This window comes from Semicossyphus pulcher, unplaced genomic scaffold (assembly GCF_022749685.1).
Source record: "Semicossyphus pulcher isolate SPU_LCO1_2020_fin unplaced genomic scaffold, fSemPul1.0.p SCAF_2, whole genome shotgun sequence".
Lineage (NCBI taxonomy): Eukaryota > Metazoa > Chordata > Actinopteri > Labriformes > Labridae > Semicossyphus > Semicossyphus pulcher.
Genome location: NW_027211693.1, coordinates 20,042,973 through 20,063,244, shown reverse-complemented (window position 1 = coordinate 20,063,244; position 20,272 = coordinate 20,042,973). Strand labels below are relative to the sequence as shown.

The window sequence follows — 20,272 nt, the reverse complement described above, 5'->3', positions numbered from 1 at the left end:
ACAAGACTATTAATTTACGAATATCAGACGTCAACGACCACGCCCCAATGTTCCCACAACCATTAATGACCGCTTTTGTCACTGAAAATAATTCACCTGGCATGTCACTACTCTCTGTTAAAGCCAGTGACAAAGACTCCGGTAACAATGCGCGTGTTTCTTACTTCCTTGAGGATAGCCAACTGAATGGGATGTCAGCCTCCGCTTATTTTTCAGTGAATGCAGAGAGTGGAGAGATACTTGCTGTGCGTTCCTTCGACTATGAGCAAACAAAAGAGTTCCAAATCCGCGTCAAAGCGCAGGATGGAGGCTCCCCTCCGCTCAGCAGCAATGTGACTGTGAAAATCTTGATCCAGGACCAGAACGACAACCCTCCTCAGGTCCTGTACCCAGTCCTGACTGGTGGCTCTGTGGTGGCTGAGATGGTGCCTCGTGCAGCAGACGTGGGCTATCTGGTGACTAAAGTGGTGGCTGTTGATGTGGACTCTGGACAGAATGCCTGGCTCTCCTATAAACTGCAGAAAGCCACAGACAGGGCGCTGTTTGAAGTGGGCTTACAGAATGGAGAAATAAGAACTATCCGCCAAGTGACTGATAAAGATGCTGTGAAACAAAGACTGACTGTTATAGTGGAGGACAACGGGCAGCCCTCTCGTTCAGCTACAGTCATTGTTAACGTGGCGGTGGCGGACAGCTTCCCTGAAGTGCTGTCGGAGTTCACTGACTTTACACACGACAAGGAGTACAATGACAACCTGACTTTTTACTTAGTGCTGGCTCTGGCTGTAGTGTCCTTCCTCTTCATCACGTGTTTAGTGGTTATTATATCAGTGAAAATCTACAGGTGGAGACGTGAGCGCCTGTTTTATAAATCCAATGGGAATCTCCCTGTTATTCCGTATTACCCGCCCCTTTACGCAGACGTGGGAGGTACCGGTACGTTGAAGCCGGCATTCAGTTATGAGGTGTACGGAACTACTGACTCCCGGAAGAGTGATATTAAATGTTCCAGACCCTTCAGTCAAAGCACTCTGAGTGTTGACCATAGTGCCACCAGGACAGTGCCGAGGCATAAAACAGAGTCAGAGAATATGCTTACAGAGGTGAGATCAGCCTCTGTCTTGCTTCATTAAACCCTTGTTACCATATTTTAATGTATTTGTATGTTTTTGTTTTTACCTCGTACTGCAGATCTGTTTAGGCACTGCTCACTCATCATATGGATAGGTCGGTTTCTACATCAACTCTAAGCATTTACTGAAGCTCACACTGTTTCAAACCATTTATTATTTAACCAAAAGTTGTCAACATGTGTTTATAGTCACTGTTCCACTCAGCATTCGAAATAAATCTATCAGTGTTCTACATATACAGTACATACTGCACACACTCCAACACTGTTGTTTATAAGCCGACAATGTTTACAGAACATCCTCTGAAACACAAAGTTATACACACAATTCTTGATGGGCAGAGTGGAGTCAGCATATTGTTGATTATCATATTGGGGTTGGGAAGATGTGATTGCTTGAGGTACTGTGGAGAGAAATCAGCTCTGCATGAACTGTAAGAAAGGAGACTCTGTGTGCTGATCAGATTGTCCCTTTGTGTCCATGTGAGCTTGTCTAGGTTTTTGCGGTCTTCTAACAGATTGAGTCACTGGTTTATGGATAATGTTGTCCTGTAATGTGGTTTTCTTGGCCACAGCTAAGGCTTTAAAGATGAAAGTTTAAAGATTCTGCAGGATAGAAAGAGAGGAGAGATGCAGGTGGGACGTGGATGCTGGGGGTGATGATCTTTGACAGCTCTCCCATGTTGTTTTTACTTCATGACGCCACATTCATCTTGATGTTTTGACATATTTTTGCTCTATTTTTATCTCTATTCAATTATTTGATGTTATGTTCTTTGAGAGATGATGTAATGTGCACACAAAATAAGTATGATTATGTTCATTTACCAATTATTAGATCCCTTTCCACTGTGACAATCTGACTTTATTATACACAAGATATAATGCAAGACAAATTCTGGGCTTCATCCCTGCTAAAGCATTACAGATTTCCCCCGCTGAGAATCACACAACCACGCAGTGCACTACTTTTGAGTGACCTAGTTACTTCATAACATGCTGCAGCCACAGGCATCAGGCTACATACACACAGAAATGAAGCAGGGATGGATGAAGCAACCAGAACAACTAAGGAAAGGGATGCAAATTACTAAAAAAAATGCAAAGTGTGACGCTATGATATGACTTAAGAGGTTTAAATTGTGGCAGAGGGGACGAGGGTACGCTCACTGCTGCTGGTGGGAAGATTGAGAACGAGGGTGAAAAGCAGCGTGATGGAGAGGCAGAGAGAGGCAGCGGGGGAGGGGAAGAGAAGAGGCACGTGGTAACCGGCACAGTCTCCACCATCCCTGTGCAGCATTCGTGTTACTGATGCACGGCAGCCATTTTGATCTGCAGCCCTCTTTGTCTGCTAAGATAAGAGAGCTCAGAGAAGTGTTACATGTGAGACAGTTACAGTGACTGCTTTGTGGAGGAAACACACACTGAGAGATATTTTACACATGTGAACGAATGGAATACAAGAGGTAGAAAGGGAGGGAGGTAGAAATGAATTATATAACAAACACCAAGGGGATGTCAGAAATCAGGACAGAGGTTGAATGTGTACCAACGGAAATATTTAATGACAGAGGAGCTCTGACCTATATGAGTTCAAATCCAGCAGTCCGCAATGCTTCATGTAAAATGCTCATACAGTAACAGCAGGTTTGCTACCTCCTGAAAGAGTCTCCACCCGGGAGCGTTTACATAATATGAAAGCAGGATGATGTTTTTAAACTGAAAGTGATTGTTGTTGATTAGACACAAATAAGCCAGTTATTATATTGATGCCTGATGCAGGAGGAGAAGGCATGTGTGTATCTGTTGGCTTAAACATAACACACACTTGAGTGATGCCTAAATGCAGTTAAATCTGCTCAGTTTTATACAGCATGAGAGGAAGCATTGGATCATATATATGCCTGGGCTGGTTGCTCTTGGTGGTGTGTGTTTCAGCAGTAAAATATTCATGATGTTCAGGGTGTGTGCATGTGAAAATAGTTTACTACACTTCACAGTTTAAAAGTTTACAAACTACAAAGCTTAAAGGTCATTTGTGTTAACCCCCATAACCGCAAGAAGCAGTTTGTCATCATTATCGGCCCACATCTGTGTCTGCTTTACCTGCTTCAACTTTTTTTAAGCCTTTATGTCTCCTTTTCTCAGGTTTGTTAGACATGAAGGGTTTTACTGACTACCATAAATTATTTTGGCCAGGTTCTCCGTAGGGGTCAAAGCTCACTGAAAGCTGCTAAATGGTTCAGCCTGTTTTATATCCTGTGCCCCTTCAGCGTGTTGTTGTTTTATCTCCCTCTTGTTTCAGAAACCCACCTTGAAGCCCCTATCATCAGTCTGCTAAACTTGTTACCGACCGCAAAACTATAATCACGTGTAGAAGCTCCTGGTTCCCACCGGCCCGAGCTCTTGTTTAAGTATCCTGCCTTCCCAGCCGGGCTGTCTGGTGAGCAGCTGGGTGCACATGTGTATGCCCATGGGGTTCATCAACACACTGCACAGTGTGTATGTTTGGGGATGTGGTTAATGTTTGAGTTGTAACCCCTCATTTTGTATCTCAGATATCTTTGGAAATTTGAGATATGACCTAATTCCAAGTGTGCAGGCATAGGGCACAACAATATATGTATGATGCATACATAGGTTTGATACACTCCCTCCACCTGATGAGTGCTGCTGCCTGTCCTTCTGGGACCGTTGTTATGTTGCTTCAAACAAAAGAGTGCATTTAAACTCTGAGCGGATAGGGCCAGTTAGAGAGAGAGTCCTTAAACGTTACCCTCATGCTGCTCTCTAGCAAGTGTCAACACCGTGTCAAGAACACATTCTACAGCTGACCCTGTTTGTCTTTCACTGGAGAGTAAAGATTACATTTTCTCATCTGGATGAGCCAGAAAGGAATAGCATGTAACAGTTATTGATCCATTGCTTAGCAAATATGTTGATTATCAAGGTGCAGATCTGAATGTTATTGTTGCATTAGGCTGATGGTGGGACAAAAACTGATTAGTGCAAAGTGTTTATTCGTACAGAACCTTAAGAGAATACCTGTTAGCACTTGCACAGTTTAATCAAGTGTACCTTTAAGACATCCAGACACACTTTGACTTATTTACTTATTTATTTTACTGACACGGTTCTTAAAGTATGGAATTCATTGGCTTATTCTCTGGCAAGGATTGCACACATGTCCTCCCTTACTACTGTTGTTGTGATTCAGAAGGAGAGAGCCTTACCTTCTAGGTGATGCCATGTGTTATATTTATAATGACATTGTAGCTACATTATGACATACATTATTCTCACTTTGTTATTATATCATCCTAAAACAATGTGTTGGGCTTGTTGCCATTTTCACAAGTATTGAAGTCACATTGTGTCAAATAGTAGTTAAAACTCTACGGCCATAGCTCAGCAGTCAGTCTTGGTTTCTAACAGGCTTCCTTTTCCTCCTGATCTCATTATCTGCATCCCTCCCCTCCCCCTCTCCAGCTGCACCACTCTGCTGCAGAGAGAGAAAGAGACAGAGAGAAAGGGAGAGGGAGATTGCTCAGTGAAGGACATTTTGTTCGGTCTATAAAAAGCCATTTTACGCCATAACTTTTCATTTCATCCCTTTGTGGGTCGACACGTTCTTGACTAAGAGAAATATCTGCTTTGTACAGCTTGCCAGCCTTTTATCAAGAGATTCTTTATTACCCAGCAGACCATTAGCATGTGCTTTGATTGAACAACGCAGCATCAATGTACAAATGTGTGTCCATATGAGAATTGTGTCTCTTCCTCTCCTCCATCCTCCATGTTGTTTTTGTATCTCTCTTTTTGTCACCATCGCCAGCTCACAGGAAGCAGGGTGGGATGCAGGCAAAGCAAGGGAGGTGGGTTGTGTTACCATAGCAACAAGCTGACTCACTGGCAGGATTGTACCATTTTTCATTCAGCCACAGGGGGTCAGCAGCAGACACAGCCTCTGAGCTGTGATGGCTGCGTGCATTTGTTGATACTCGGAGGACAGGAGACACCCCTGTTTTGGGCAAATGGGTGCAGCATCCTCAGACATGGTAGGGGGGGGACTGATGATGGAGAAAGAGGAGGGGGAGAGGGTGATCATGGCTGCTTTTAATAGATGCTGTGATGGATGCTGCCCTATTTGCTGTCTTCCTTTTTCTAGCACGCCTGTCCATGATGAGTGTATAGACTAAAGGCTTAGATTAACCACTTTTTATTATATTCTTTCGTTTTCATAAATAAGGGATGGCACGCTTTTGCACTCCCTTTGTCGTTATCTTGTTGCCTGCTTTCCCAGTTGACCGATTTGTTTGGGATTTATGTGTCTTTTGGATCAACCCACTTACCTCATGTTATTACTTCATATATGTCCATGTGCATAAATGGTCTATAACATACAGTGTATAATTAAATCTGCAGCAAATAGGTCCAGTAAGAAAGCAGTTGCTGCTTTGCTTTGTCTAAGAAGCTTAAATTTGCTGCCACAAAGACCCTCACATGAGCTGTGACAAACACAGGGCAAAGGCTCTCATTAATAAGACATGGATGTGTCCCTGGCCATCGCCTTGAGGCCCCCTGCTGTTGCTATGAGGGTAGTGGCTCTGTGCAGCAGTGCAGAGCAGTATTTTTGTTGTGATTCAAACATTGCTGCTTATAGCAGGGTCTCATTAGTCTTCAGTTCCCTCAGCAATATCTGTATTTGTATTAAGGGTCAGGTTGAAGTGGCTGTACCATTCCAAAGTATTAATGCTTTTTTTTTAAGGGTGAGGTGATTGCTGTAGTTTCTTTTTAATGAAAACATCTAAAATAACAAATGATAAGTGGGGTGCTGTTGAAATGATTCACACAAACAGGACTGGATATATTTTTGGTAAAGCCACAGTGACCTTCAACTGTAGACTGTGTATTGTAATTCTCTAGTTACTAAAGAAAAGCCTCATTTATCCTCCACAATTATTTCTTTGTGTTTCATTATAGTTATTAACCCACTTATAAACAAGTAAACAAAGTTTCCCTGAAGCTCTATCCTCTGTCTCTATTTGTCTCTCACTCACTAACTCATACACACACTAGTAAAGCACTTATATACTTGTGACCTGGAGTCACACCCATCTTGGTTCATTCTTTCATCAGTAAAGTTATCCCTGCTCAGAGTTGTTTGAACCGGCAGCTCTATTTCTTATCTTGTTATATTACATAAAATTACTGTATCATATGTTTGTTTTTTCTGTTTTCTGATGAGCAAAAAGCAAGAATATTTTTTCTTTTATATTCTGTCTACAGTTATCTGTATTATACTAACTGAAAGCTGACACAGATACAGATCAGACAACGCATTTGGTGTCCACATTTTCAAACATGATAAGTTCATTTGCACACAAGGTCAACTGTAGTTGTGAACACATTTCATACTGAATCTCCACACAAAATCACAACCCTTCTTTTCTTGAGCGACATGGTAAGTATGTTGGTTTGCTCTACTTCCCAAAGCCAGACCGTGTCTGCAGACCACCAGTCTAACCGACATCCTCTCTGTCTTGTTTTTCTCTTTCATGTGCCCCCCTTGTTGCCTGCTGCTGTTCCTGTTTCCTCCTTGACTCATGATAAATCCTGTCTCACCAAATAAGGTAAGAAATAGTTTTCATTTCACACTAGTACCATCAAACACATACAGAAGTACAAACTTCATAACTCTACAAACAGCACTGATTACTGATTCACTAAAAACTGAGTATCATCATACACTAACAGAATTCAAACACAAACATACCACAAACTTCAGCTGTGACATGTTTCACAGTGGCCAAACATCACACACTGGCAATGAGTCAACTTAGTTAATCAGATTTTCTGCAAGTGACACATCCGTTCACATAACTTACAAGACATCAATTACCACTGATTATTGCTTCAGTGAGTCACTGATGGACACTTTGCTGGCAACAGATCATGTGTGACAGTGTGAGTGGCTCAATGCTCATAATATGATGTGTTTTTTCTGAGGGGGCTGTTACACTGAATTAAGCTCATTATGACAGAAACAACATTTAAAATCTTTGTAGATGAGTGGACATTCAATTTTAATACTAATCTTTATAGAGAGTATATAAATCAGTATTCTCTCTTATTAGTACATACCCTGTTTTTCAGGGAGCGACTGAAAGACACAGAATAAAACAGCTCTGCCTACTAACAGGCTTATACGGTTTAAGGAAAGAATTAGCAGGCAATACCAGCTGCTAAAGTAACTCATGCCAACACAAAGTTGGAGTGATTGTAATGTCCAGTGCTGTATCTTGGATTGTAGCTTATGTTTTGGTGCTCTGGACCACCATCCACTTTATATAGTCCTTCATTAAGCATGACAGTGCAGTCATTAAATAAAATATCGCAATGCAGTGGGTATAGAAAGTATCACACAAATATCAATACAGAAAAAATGCAAAGTTTATGTGTGTATCTATAGTATTCTAACATATCAGAGGTATTTCTGTTATTTAGCCTTCTCCTATTGAAACTTAAAGTCTAACAAAAAGTCATCAATATAACACAAAACAAGTCAACAGAAACACAAACAGTGAAATGAACCCCTCCATAAAACAGCTCCAACAAAACCTGAACATGACAATCCTAAAGGGTTTAGTGCAGGACTGTTTTAATAAACTGAATTAGTTTTTGCTTTGTCTAATCAACATACAACTGTTCTCATGTGTAACTGAGGTGAGACATTACTAGAAAAGGTATTTACATAATGCCCAGTAAAACCAACACTGTATACTCCAGCTTTACACCATACAGCTGATTTAACACACAAACATCTAATGTAGCAATTAAAAAAACACACACTGTATGCTGGGTAGTATTTATATAGATGACCCCTTGTATTAAAATGTGTACACCCTACATGTGATTCCTTTTTCTTAACATGCAGTGTCACATAATCTGCTACAGTTTAGGGTGCAAACTGAAAGTGTGCATTAACTGCCCAGTCATTTTCATTGAGAAATGGCTGAATGATGACAGGGTGTGCCACAGTGTTTACCACCATCACCTCCCTGTACTTACTCGCTGGGTCCTCTTTAGTGGTATGAAAATACCCCAACAACTATGTGAGTGTAAATATGCTTGTTTGTTTGTTTACCCTGCCTCCTGTTCTGTACGTTCAGGGGTAGCACCCCCTGACCCTTCACAGAATAATTGGGTATAGAACATAGATGAATGGATGGACAGATGGAAATATAAAGTTAGTGTGGGTCAAAAAGGGAACAGTTTTGCTTCATGCAAGCTGTAGCTTAACACCTGACAATAACCATGTTCAATGTGGTATTATACAAGACATATTACATTTGAATGAAATGTGTGTGTGTGTGTGTGTGTGTGTGTGTGTGTGTGTGTGTGTGTGTGTGTGTGTGTGTGTGTGTGTGTGTGTGTGTGTGTGTGCTTTAAACCATGTGCATCAGCATCCAACTCTGTGTGTTTCTTGATGCCTGCAAATATCAGCCCTAAAAATAGCTTCTCTGGTCTTGTATTAAAATAGCATCAAAATATTTACCACTTTAATGGAGATGGGCTGATTTATCATTTAACTCAAAAATGTCATTATCTAACATCTCTGCATATTGGTTCTCCTTGATAATAAAAAACAGAAGTAAAAAGTAAGCATACCAATATATCCTATATGTATCTAACTATGATTTCATAACCTGTAGCAGTCAAATTTAATTAAGTCTACCCATTATGTATTCCATGTATTCAGTAATTATTACAGAGAGGAGGATGAGGTTTTGTGTTTCTCTGGCTGCCTGCTGTCTTCTGAGCCTGTGAGGCTGTGTGCCTCTGCAGCTTGCAGCAGCAGCAGTTGGCCGCCTGTGTGGCGCTGTCCACTCGCGTGGTGCTGAAAGCAGCTCTGTGCTCACCCCCTCCCTCTTGCTGTCTCACACTGCCTCTCTACATCTCCCTCTGTCGCCAACTTCTATTTAGAGCATATCACTAAAGCACATACTTATTTAGTTTATTTCACATAGATAAATAAAGTTTGATATTAATTTATACATGTTGTTAAGATTTTTTATTTAACTATTTACAACATTGAATTTACACATTTAAAGTTTAATTATCATTTAAAAAATTCGAATCATAATAAAAAATAGATCTGCCTATATTGCTTGTCGTCAGCGGAGGGATATGGCGTGATTATAGTGTTTTTTGATTTATAATTGAATGTGAATTATTTGATTGTAAGTGATAACCAAACTTGTATTAAGTACAATAGTGTCAACACTGACTAATCTGCCCGTGTCGTATATAATTATATATATATGATCAAATAATTGTTTTGCGAAATTAAGTAAGGGTCTGTGTGTGTTTGTTTAAAAAGGGAGATACAGAGAGAGAGGCAAAATGGAGCAAACGCCCTCCTGTCCTCCATCTGTGCTCCCCCCTCCATTTCCATTTGCTCTACAGACCTCCATACGGGTACTTCACGTTGGCTGCTGACAGAATTATTTTCTCTGAGGCTTGGTGGGTGCTTGAAACCGTAATGACGTATGTAGGCTGCATTTCCTTTCTCTGGCCACAGGAAGGCAACGAAGAGCCTTGCCAGCAACAAAGGCATGTGCATGAATGCAGGTGCATACAGCCAAGAGAATAGATGGATCAACACAAAGCATTATATGAGTGATTACATATTAATCATTATGTGATCATTGAGTTATTTGTATAACACAATTTCGTCTATCTTCTAATGGTTTTCTAGAGGACATCCTAACTTATGTCTTTATAGTTTTACGATTAAAATATACAATAATTAAATATGTTACAGGTGATGCAGGGACTCTATGAGATGTACTACAATGATATTTCATATAATGACAACCCGAATCATTTTCTACGGATCATACTTTTACGTCACTCTTCTGTAGACTGCTGATGCCACGATTGGTGGAAATACGTTTAAGCTGCCCACCAATGAAATCCAGAGCTGTACAAAGAGATCTACTCCCTCTCAGAGAGTAGCTCCAGCGTCTTAACCATTACAATGTTCTGCACAGGAGGAGAGGGATGCATATGCAGACACAAAGCATGACTGTCACTGTTATGTATGAGGACGCATTTACATTGGATAATAGACCTTCTATACCTAATCAGTTAAGAAGTCGGGATTGGAGTGAAAAGATATGGGATTTATGGAACGAGGAATAATGCGGAACAAACTGCCTGCATGGCAGGTGTTTTTGTGGTGGCATCATTTCTTTCTCTTGTGGAGTACAATAGACGGACAGACTCGCTACAGCATCCCGGAGGAACTAAAACAGGGCTCTGTGGTCGGAAATCTAGCCAAAGATTTGGGATTGGTTGTATCTGAACTGTATCGACGTAAATTGCGGATTACCTCGGAGGCTGGTAAGCAGTACTTCAGTGTGGACTTGGGGAAGGGAGAACTGGTGGTGATTGATAGGATGGATAGGGAGGAACTGTGTGGACAAAGACCGTCATGTGTGTTGCCTCTGGAACTAGTAATAGATAACCCCCTACAGCTTCATAGAGTCGAGATTGAAATACAGGACACAAACGATAATTCTCCTAGTTTTCTCACTAAAGAGAAGGTGCTGAATATTGCAGAGCTGGTTAATCCAGGGGCGCGATTTCCTTTAGAAAGCGCCCAAGATGCAGATGTCGGTGCCAATTCAGTGCGTTCTTACCTCATAAGCAAAAATGACAATTTCAAATTGACTGTTAAAAACCACAAGGACGGTAGAAAAATCCCTGAACTGGTGCTTGAAAAACCACTGGATCGCGAAAAGCTGCCTGTGCACAATCTTATCCTCACCGCTGTAGATGGTGGAGATCCAGCGCGCTCAGGTACGACTGAAATTACAGTCATAGTACTAGACAACAATGATAATGCTCCACAATTTGAGAGACAGGTATATGAGGCTAATGTTAGTGAAAAGGCAACACCTGGAACCGAAATACTGCATGTCAAAGCTACAGATGCGGACGAGGGACTAAACGGAGAAATTGAATATCTTTTTGCAGAGCAAACCACTGATCTGATTTTATCATTATTTGACATTGTTCCTTCTACTGGAGCTATTGTTGTCAAAGGACTGTTAGACCATGAAACTAACTCATTCCATAGATTTGATATCACTGCAAAAGACAAAGGTAACCCTAAGATGGATGGGCACTGTGGCGTCGAAATTAAAGTAGTGGACATCAATGATAACATTCCTGAAATAATTGTGACATCTTTAACTACACCTGTTCCGGAAGATTCTGCAATAGGAACAGTTATTGCCTTGATCAGTGCAAAAGATCCAGATTCGGGTGACAATGGTAAAATAACGTTGAGCTTGCCTTCAAAATCCCCCTTTAAGTTAAATCCATCGGTCTCTAACCATTACTCATTAGTGACGAATGAGCCACTTGACCGTGAAAAAAACGACCAGTATAGTGTTAAAATAAGAGCCACCGATTCTGGAAAACCCCCATTATCGAGTGAGAAGATAATACTTGTTAAATTGTTGGACGTAAATGACAACCCACCAGTTTTCTCCCAACCTTCTTATGTGATTTATGTAAAAGAGAACCATGCTCCTGGGAAGGTTTTGTGTTCAGTATCAGCGTCTGATCCTGATTTGAGTGACAACGCGAAAATCTCCTATTCTATACTGGACTCTAAAGCGCAGGACGTGTCTGTCTCCTCTTATGTTTACATTAACTCAGATAACGGCAGCATCTACAGCATGCACTCGTTTGACTATGAGAAACTGAAGGTGTTTCAGATTCAGGTTCAGGCAAAGGACCAGGGCTCTCCTTCTCTCAGCAGCAACGCCACTGTCCATGTTTTTATCCTGGACCAGAACGACAATGCCCCCGCTGTTATTTACCCCTCCTCCGCTGCCATAGGCTCCCTCTCTCATCAGAGGATGCCCCGCTCCGCTAAAGCGGGCCACCTGGTTACCAAGGTGACGGCCGTGGACGCAGACTCGGGCCATAACGCGTGGATCTCCTATAAAGTGTCGGAGGCCACAGACGCCTCTCTGTTCAGTGTCAATCTGTACACAGGGGAGGTGAGGACTAAACGCGCTGTGTCCGAGCAGGACGACTCCTCTCAGAGGCTGCTTATAGAGATCAAGGACGACGGGGACCCGGTCCAGTCCGCCACCGTCACGGTGTCCATCCTGCTGGAGGACGGCCTCCATGAGCCCATCTTAGACCTGCGACAGAAAGCGACCGAGCCCAGCAGGAAGACCGGCAGAATCACCCTTTATTTGATCCTCTCTCTGGCCTCGGTGTCCGTGCTGTCTCTGGTGACTTTTCTCATCTTAGCGGTTAAATGCATGAGGAACAGCAGAAGCAGCTCGAGTTGCTGCACGAGACGCAGCGACTGTGACGATTACAAGAACCCCAACAGAAACCTGCAGATTCAGCTCAACACTGATGGACCCATAAAGTACGTGGAGGTCCTGGGAGGAGACATGTTGTCTCAGAGTCAGTCCTTCAGGTCCTACATGTCTCCCATGTCAGAGTACAGTGATTTCACTTTGATCAAACCCAGCAGCACCACTGACTTTAAGGAGGTCATCAGTGTTCTGGATGCGTCTTTACCCGACAGCACCTGGACCTTTGAGAGCCAGCAGGTGAGCAGAAAAAACACTGTACTTAGATTGAGAAGATAAGTGAGAAGAAATTAGCATTGTCATTTGTTATTTACTACCAGAACTAAATGTTGCATTTTGTGACCAATAGTTCCAATATCCTTGAATCCACCCATCTATTCATCTATCCAGTGTTTAAATAATGGATACATGATTGTATGCAAGACTTAGCAGACGCAGTTCAAATAATAACAGTGAAGATGTCTGTCAATGTTATCTCACACGCACACATTTATCGAGCCATTTCAGAACATGTCAGCACCACCAATGGTGGACAGCGTCTCTCTGAAGAATGCAGGAAGCTTACGTGCCTATTATCGTATGAGTTTAAGCGCGTATTTAGCCTCTAATGTTTACCATCTCTTTAAGAAAATATTTAAGTCCCTACACTTGTTTTGTTTTGAATTGATTGATTTAAAAAAATATTTTCCCACTGTGGAGATTGTGATTGTTGACATCTAAAGTTGCAGTATTCTTTTTTCTTTTCTTTCTTTATCATTATTTGTTCTTTCTTAGAAGCCTATTTAATAGTGACATTCTACCATTACATTGTGGACGTCCCATAAGTCTTAAAGTAATAGCCTCTTGTTAAAGTGAAGGGTAGCACAGAGAAAAGATGCTGCCACTTTAAGAGTGTCGATCCGTTCCCCTCTCATTGGATGGTAGAGGTGGAAGCTGTTCGCCAATAGGATTCAGAACTGTACAAAGCAATCTTGTCCCTGCCCCCAGTCAGCACCAGTGCTGTAACACGTAGAATGCATGGAGCTGTTGGAGAGAGACAACAATGAGCTCGTATTTTATAATGTGGATCATTTTTAATTCCGACTACAGCTATGGGCAGTAAATGCGGATCTTATTTTTTTGGATTAACATCTACAGCGATGGATTACAGCTTTTTTCAAAACATTATGTCGATTGGAATTAATGTGTTATAGCGGACCAAGGATGACAAAGGGAATAGGATACCGAGACTGGAGATGGCAGGCGCTTTGGTGGCATCATTTCTTTCTCTTGTGGAGTACAATAGACGGACAGACTCGTTACAGCATCCCGGAGGAGCTGAAACAGGGCTCTGTGGTAGGAAATCTAGCCAAAGATCTGGGGTTGGGGCTTTCTGAGATTTTTGACCGTAAGCTGAGTGTCGCCTCTGAGGCTGGTAAGCAGTATTTCAGTGTGGATGCGGGGAAGGGCGAGCTGATGGTGAATGACAAAATAGACAGAGAGGCTCTGTGTGGACAAAGCGCCAGCTGTGTTCTACCTCTGCAGGTTGTAATTGAAGACCCATTACAACTGTTTCGTGTTGAGGTAGAAATACAAGACATTAATGATAATGCGCCTAGATTTCCATCAAATGATATCAGATTGGAGGTTGCAGAATCAACGGCTGTAGGGGTAAATTTTCCCTTAGAGAGCGCCATAGACCCAGATGTTGGCAGCAATTCATTGAAGTCATACACTCTCAGTAAAGATGAATGTTTTACTATTAGAGTAATAGAAGTTGCCGGTGGAAGGAAGGTCCCTGAATTGATTTTAGCAAAAACATTAGATCGAGAGAAAAAGGCTGTTCATAAGCTTCTGTTGACAGCTCTAGATGGAGGCAACCCAGTGAGGTCAGGAACCGCTCAGTTATCTATTACAGTCCTCGACATCAACGATAACGTCCCAGCTTTTGAAAAAAAGATGTATAAAGTATCTGTAAGTGAAAATGCTGCAGAAGGCGCATTGATAGTACAAACAAAAGCGACAGATATGGATTATGGCCAAAACGGAGAGATAGAATACTCATTTGGAGCTCACACACCAGATGCTGTTCTTTCTGTTTTTACTATTGATCAAACATCAGGAACAATATTTCTTAAAGGAAAACTAGATTTCGAAGAAACTGCAAATTATGAATTAGACATAAGTGCGAAAGATAAAGGAAGTCCGAGAATGGAGGGACATTGCACTGTGCATGTAGAAGTTTTAGATGTTAACGATAATGCCCCAGAAATAATTCTCACCTCTCGCCCAAAGCCAGTGCGCGAAGACTCTCCTAATGGAACCGTGGTAGCTTTGCTAAGTGCCCGAGACCTTGACTCCGTGATTAACGGGAAAGTAACATTACAGCTCCCCAAGAAAACCCCATTTGCCCTAAAACCATCGTTTTCTAACAATTACGCACTGGTTACCAGTGGTCCTTTAGACAGAGAGAGTTTCTCACAATATAATATTGATATAACAGCCACTGACTCAGGCTCTCCTCCTCTGTCCAGTAAGAAAACGATACCTGTCAACATCACTGATGTGAATGACAACCCTCCTGTATTCACTCAGCCCTCCTATAATGTGTATTTAAAAGAGAATGGGGTAGCAGGCTCTATACTGTACTCAGTATCAGCGTCTGACCTGGATTTTGGTGAAAACGCCAAAGTGTCTTACTCTATACTGGACTCTAAAGTGCAGGACGTGTCTGTCTCCTCTTATGTTTACATTAACTCAGATAACGGCAGCATCTACAGCATGCACTCGTTTGACTATGAGAAACTGAAGGTGTTTCAGATTCAGGTTCAGGCAAAGGACCAGGGCTCTCCGTCTCTCAGCAGCAACGCCACTGTCCATGTTTTTATCCTGGACCAGAACGACAATGCCCCCGCTGTTATTTACCCCTCCTCCGCTGCCCTGGGCTCCCTCTCTCATCAGAGGATGCCCCGCTCCGCTAAAGCGGGCCACCTGGTTACCAAGGTGACGGCCGTGGACGCAGACTCGGGCCATAACGCGTGGATCTCCTACAAAGTGTCGGAGGCCACAGACGCCTCTCTGTTCACTGTCAATCTGTACACAGGGGAGGTGAGGACTAAACGCGCTGTGTCCGAGCAGGACGACTCATCTCAGAGGCTGCTTATAGAGATCAAGGACGACGGGGACCCGGTCCAGTCCGCCACCGTCACGGTGTCCATCCTGCTGGAGGACGGCCTCCATGAGCCCATCTTAGACCTGCGACAGAAAGCGGCCGAGCCCAGCAGGAAAACCGGCAGAATCACCCTTTATTTGATCCTCTCTCTGGCCTCGGTGTCCGTGCTGTCTCTGGTGACTTTTCTCATCTTGGCGGTTAAATGCATGAGGAACAGCAGAAGCAGCGCGAGTTGCTGCACGAGACGCAGCGACTTTGACGATTACAAGAACCCCAACAGAAACCTGCAGATTCAGCTCAACACTGATGGACCCATAAAGTACGTGGAGGTCCTGGGAGGAGACATGTTGTCTCAGAGTCAGTCCTTCAGGTCCTGTATGTCTCCCATGTCAGAGTACAGTGATTTCACTTTGATCAAACCCAGCAGCACCACTGACTTTAAGGAGGTCATCAGTGTACTGGATGCGTCTTTACCCGACAGCACCTGGACCTTTGAGAGCCAGCAGGTGAGCAGAAATCATCAATTGATTTTAATGACTCAGAAAAGATACGGGTGTTTTTTTATTTAGTACAGGAAACAAACAGCAAACATCTATCTATCTATCTATCTCTCTGTCTCTCTCTCTATCTATCTGTCTGTCTGTCTGTCTGTCTGTCTGTCTGTCTGTCTATTTCTCTCTCTGTCTTCTCTAAAATTCCATTTAGGGAAAAAAAATTAAAGGTGCATGATATTTTTACAAAGACGGTTAAAATATTCCTTTTAAAGGCAGATAAACATTTATTGTAACACGTATACATCTGAACTATTCAGCACCACCACAGCGGACAGCGACTGTGAAATGCAGTGACGATCTTGTAGCTTCTGAACAGTGTTCATTCATTTACTCTGTACAATGATAATGACCGTGGATAACGTTCGAATTTTTTTTTATTCTTTTCTGTCTTTTTCTTTAATGCAACATTTCATTTAATCTCTCAAGTTATTTAAATCTCTGGCTGCAAGATGGACTTAATTTATGTTTTATGTTTTGCAAGAAAACCGGTTTTCTCATAGTGTTTAATAATAACTTATTTGTAACAATCACCCGTGAAAGCTTACTCGCAGAATAGATGCTGCCACTTTAAGAGAGTCGATCAGTTCCCCTCTCATTGGATGGTGGATATACATGCTGTGCACCAATAGGAAGCAACACTGTACAAAGCAATCTAGTCCCTGCCCCCATGCAGCCGTAGCGCTGAAACACTTAGAATGAATAGAGCTCGAGGACAGAGGCAGAAATGGGCTCGTATTTTCTGCGATTTCAACATATGCATTTTAGCTTACAACCATGCTCAAACATAGTGGCATTTTTTCTTTGGGGACATTTTCTACTATCAGGGATTCCAACATTGTTATAAACAACGCCTCGATTGGAATTAATGTGTTATAGCGGACCAAGGATGACAAAGACAATAGGATACCGAGACTGGAGATGGCAGGCGCTTTGGTGGCATAATTTCTTTCTCTTGTGGAGTACAATAGACGGACAGACTCGCTACAGCATCCCGGAGGAGCTGAAACAGGGCTCTGTGGTAGGAAATCTAGCCAAAGATCTGGGGTTGGGGCTTTCTGAGATTTTTGACCGTAAGCTGCGTGTCACCTCTGAGGCTGGTAAGCAGTATTTCAGTGTGGATGCGGGGAAGGGCGAGCTGGTGGTGAATGACAGAATAGACAGAGAGGCTTTATGTGGACAAAGCGCCAGCTGTGTTCTACCTCTGCAAGTGGTTGTTGAAAATCCTTTGCAGTCTCATCGAATTGAAGTGGAAATAAGAGACATAAATGACAATTCTCCTAGTTTCCTTTCAAATGAATTATCTTTGAAAATAGCAGAATCAGCCGCTGTTGGCACCCGTTTTCCTTTGGAGAGCGCGGAGGATCCTGATGTTGGAAGCAATTCTTTGAAAACGTACTCTTTAAGCAAAAACGATTATTTTTCTCTAAAATTGAAAGACACCAAAAATGGTAAAGCGGTCCCAGAATTAGTTTTGGAGAAACCTTTAGACCGTGAAAAGAATGCTCACCATCAACTGCTGTTGACAGCATTAGATGGGGGAAACCCAGTCACATCGGGAACCTGTAAGATTATCATCACTGTACTTGATAATAACGACAATTTTCCAAAGTTCAATGAAAATGAGTACAAAGTTTCTTTAAAGGAAAACAGCACCAAAGGAACCTTTGTAATCAAACTTACAGCTACCGATGCTGATGATGGTCTTAATGGTGAAGTAAAATATTCTTTTGGGTCTCGCACTCCGGACTTTGTGTCATCAACATTTGAAATAAACGACATGACAGGAGAGATCGTTTTAAAGGGAGCATTAGATTATGAGAGTTCTAAATCCTACGTGATCGATATAACTGCGAAAGACAAAGGAACTCCCGAAATGGAGGGTCACTGTCGTGTACAGTTGGACGTAGAGGACATAAATGATAACGCTCCAGAAATAGTTCTGACTTCCAAACCCAGTCCTGTACGCGAGGACGCACCAAGTGGCACAGTAGTGGCTTTAATCAGTGCACGAGACCTTGATTCTGGTATTAACGGTAAAGTGACCTTAAAGCTTCCAAAAGGTTCTCCTTTCATACTGAAACCATCGTTCTCTAATAATTATGAGCTGCTTACCGGTGGTCCTTTAGACAGAGAGAGTTTCTCACAATATAATATTGAGATAACAGCCACTGACTCAGGCTCTCCTCCTCTGTCCAGTAAGAAAACGATACCTGTCAGCATCACTGATGTGAATGACAACCCTCCTGTATTCACTCAGCCCTCCTATAATGTGTATTTAAAAGAGAATGGGGTAGCAGGCTCTATACTGTACTCAGTATCAGCGTCTGACCTGGATTTTGGTGAAAACGCCAAAGTGTCTTACTCTATACTGGACTCTAAAGTGCAGGACGTGTCTGTCTCCTCTTATGTTTACATTAACTCAGATAACGGCAGCATCTACAGCATGCACTCGTTTGACTATGAGAAACTGAAGGTGTTTCAGATTCAGGTTCAGGCAAAGGACCAGGGCTCTCCGTCTCTCAGCAGCAACGCCACTGTCCATGTTTTTATCCTGGACCAGAACGACAATGCCCCCGCTGTTATTTACCCCTCCTCCGCTGCCCTGGGCTCCCTCTCTCATCAGAGGATGCCCCGCTCCGCTAAAGCGGGCCACCTGGTTACCAAGGTGACGGCCGTGGACGCAGACTCGGGCCATAACGCGTGGATCTCCTACAAAGTGTCGGAGGCCACAGACGCCTCTCTGTTCACTGTCAATCTGTACACAGGGGAGGTGAGGACTAAACGCGCTGTGTCCGAGCAGGACGACTCATCTCAGAGGCTGCTTATAGAGATCAAGGACGACGGGGACCCGGTCCAGTCCGCCACCGTCACGGTGTCCATCCTGCTGGAGGACGGCCTCCATGAGCCCATCTTAGACCTGCGACAGAAAGCGGCCGAGCCCAGCAGGAAAACCGGCAGAATCACCCTTTATTTGATCCTCTCTCTGGCCTCGGTGTCCGTGCTGTCTCTGGTGACTTTTCTCATCTTAGCGGTTAAATGCATGAGGAACAGCAGAAGCAGCGCGAGTTGCTGTACGAGACGCAGCGACTGTGACGATTACAAGAACCCCAACAGAAACCTGCAGATTCAGCTCAACACTGATGGACCCATAAAGTACGTGGAGGTCCTGGGAGGAGACATGTTGTCTCAGAGTCAGTCCTTCAGGTCCTGTATGTCTCCCATGTCAGAGTACAGTGATTTCACTTTGATCAAACCCAGCAGCACCACTGACTTTAAGGAGGTCATCAGTGTACTGGATGCGTCTTTACCCGACAGCACCTGGACCTTTGAGAGCCAGCAGGTGAGCAGAGAGTCTAACAAATGATAACATATACTGTTTTCTACAGACGCTACAGTAATCACAAACAAAGCACATTTGTCTGCACAGTGAGAAATCACAACTATTAAATTAGTTTCACTATTATTAACTTATATTTAGACTTGTTTTAAAAACCAAAATATAAGAATCACATCGAAATACAAAATGCTGAACTGTCTCGTTTACTTCAACTGTATGATTAGTCCTGACGAGTGTTGTATATGTTGAATGGCTTTTCGTGCTAAGCGTTTCAGCACCACATGTGTGGACAGCGACTCTGACCTATATACATTCTAACACGAGTCCCTCAATTTTCTGCAGTTTTTTGCATGTCATTCCTGTCGGCATTTGCTTTGATATGATTCTTACACATTTCTAAATCAGTATCAAACTCAAGTTTATAATTTGAAAAGTAATTTAACTTTGTTTACGTAAATGTTTTTGTTGTTGTTGTCTTGGACGTACTATTTCGACACAAATGTAACACAACTTTGTAACTACATAATGACATGGCTTTGTGTGTGCATCAGGAGCAGCTGGCTGATGTAGATTATGATGCACTAAAATATCAGTTGTTATGAAGGCGAATCAGAACCAACCTGATGATGACTGAATCGTTGATGTGATGTTCGTGATCACCGTATTGAAACGTGTTATCAGCATGAC

At 42.6% G+C, this 20,272-nt stretch overlaps 3 protein-coding genes across 18 annotated transcripts in view; all 3 read left to right on the top strand.

Annotated features, from left to right (window-relative positions):
- LOC138597933 (protocadherin gamma-C5-like) overlaps positions 1-20,272 on the top strand; it is a 456,071-nt gene that overhangs the window by 399,849 nt on the left and 35,950 nt on the right. The gene's annotated exons all lie outside the window — the stretch shown is intronic.
- Positions 13,726-16,263, top strand: LOC138598379 (protocadherin gamma-C5-like). Its single transcript, XM_069670163.1, has one exon. It carries the CDS (start codon positions 13,726-13,728, stop codon positions 16,261-16,263), a length of 2,538 nt encoding a protein of 845 aa, XP_069526264.1.
- LOC138598378 (protocadherin gamma-C5-like) lies at positions 16,969-19,612 on the top strand. Its single transcript, XM_069670162.1, has one exon. It carries the CDS (start codon positions 17,114-17,116, stop codon positions 19,610-19,612), a length of 2,499 nt encoding a protein of 832 aa, XP_069526263.1. The 5' UTR covers positions 16,969-17,113.

What these genes read in the sequence shown, in the direction of transcription:
- LOC138598379 (XM_069670163.1), top strand. Translation starts at nt 13,726, where the DNA reads ATGTGTTATAGCGGACCAAGGATGACAAAGGGAATAGGATACCGAGAC.
- LOC138598378 (XM_069670162.1), top strand. Translation starts at nt 17,114, where the DNA reads ATGTGTTATAGCGGACCAAGGATGACAAAGACAATAGGATACCGAGAC.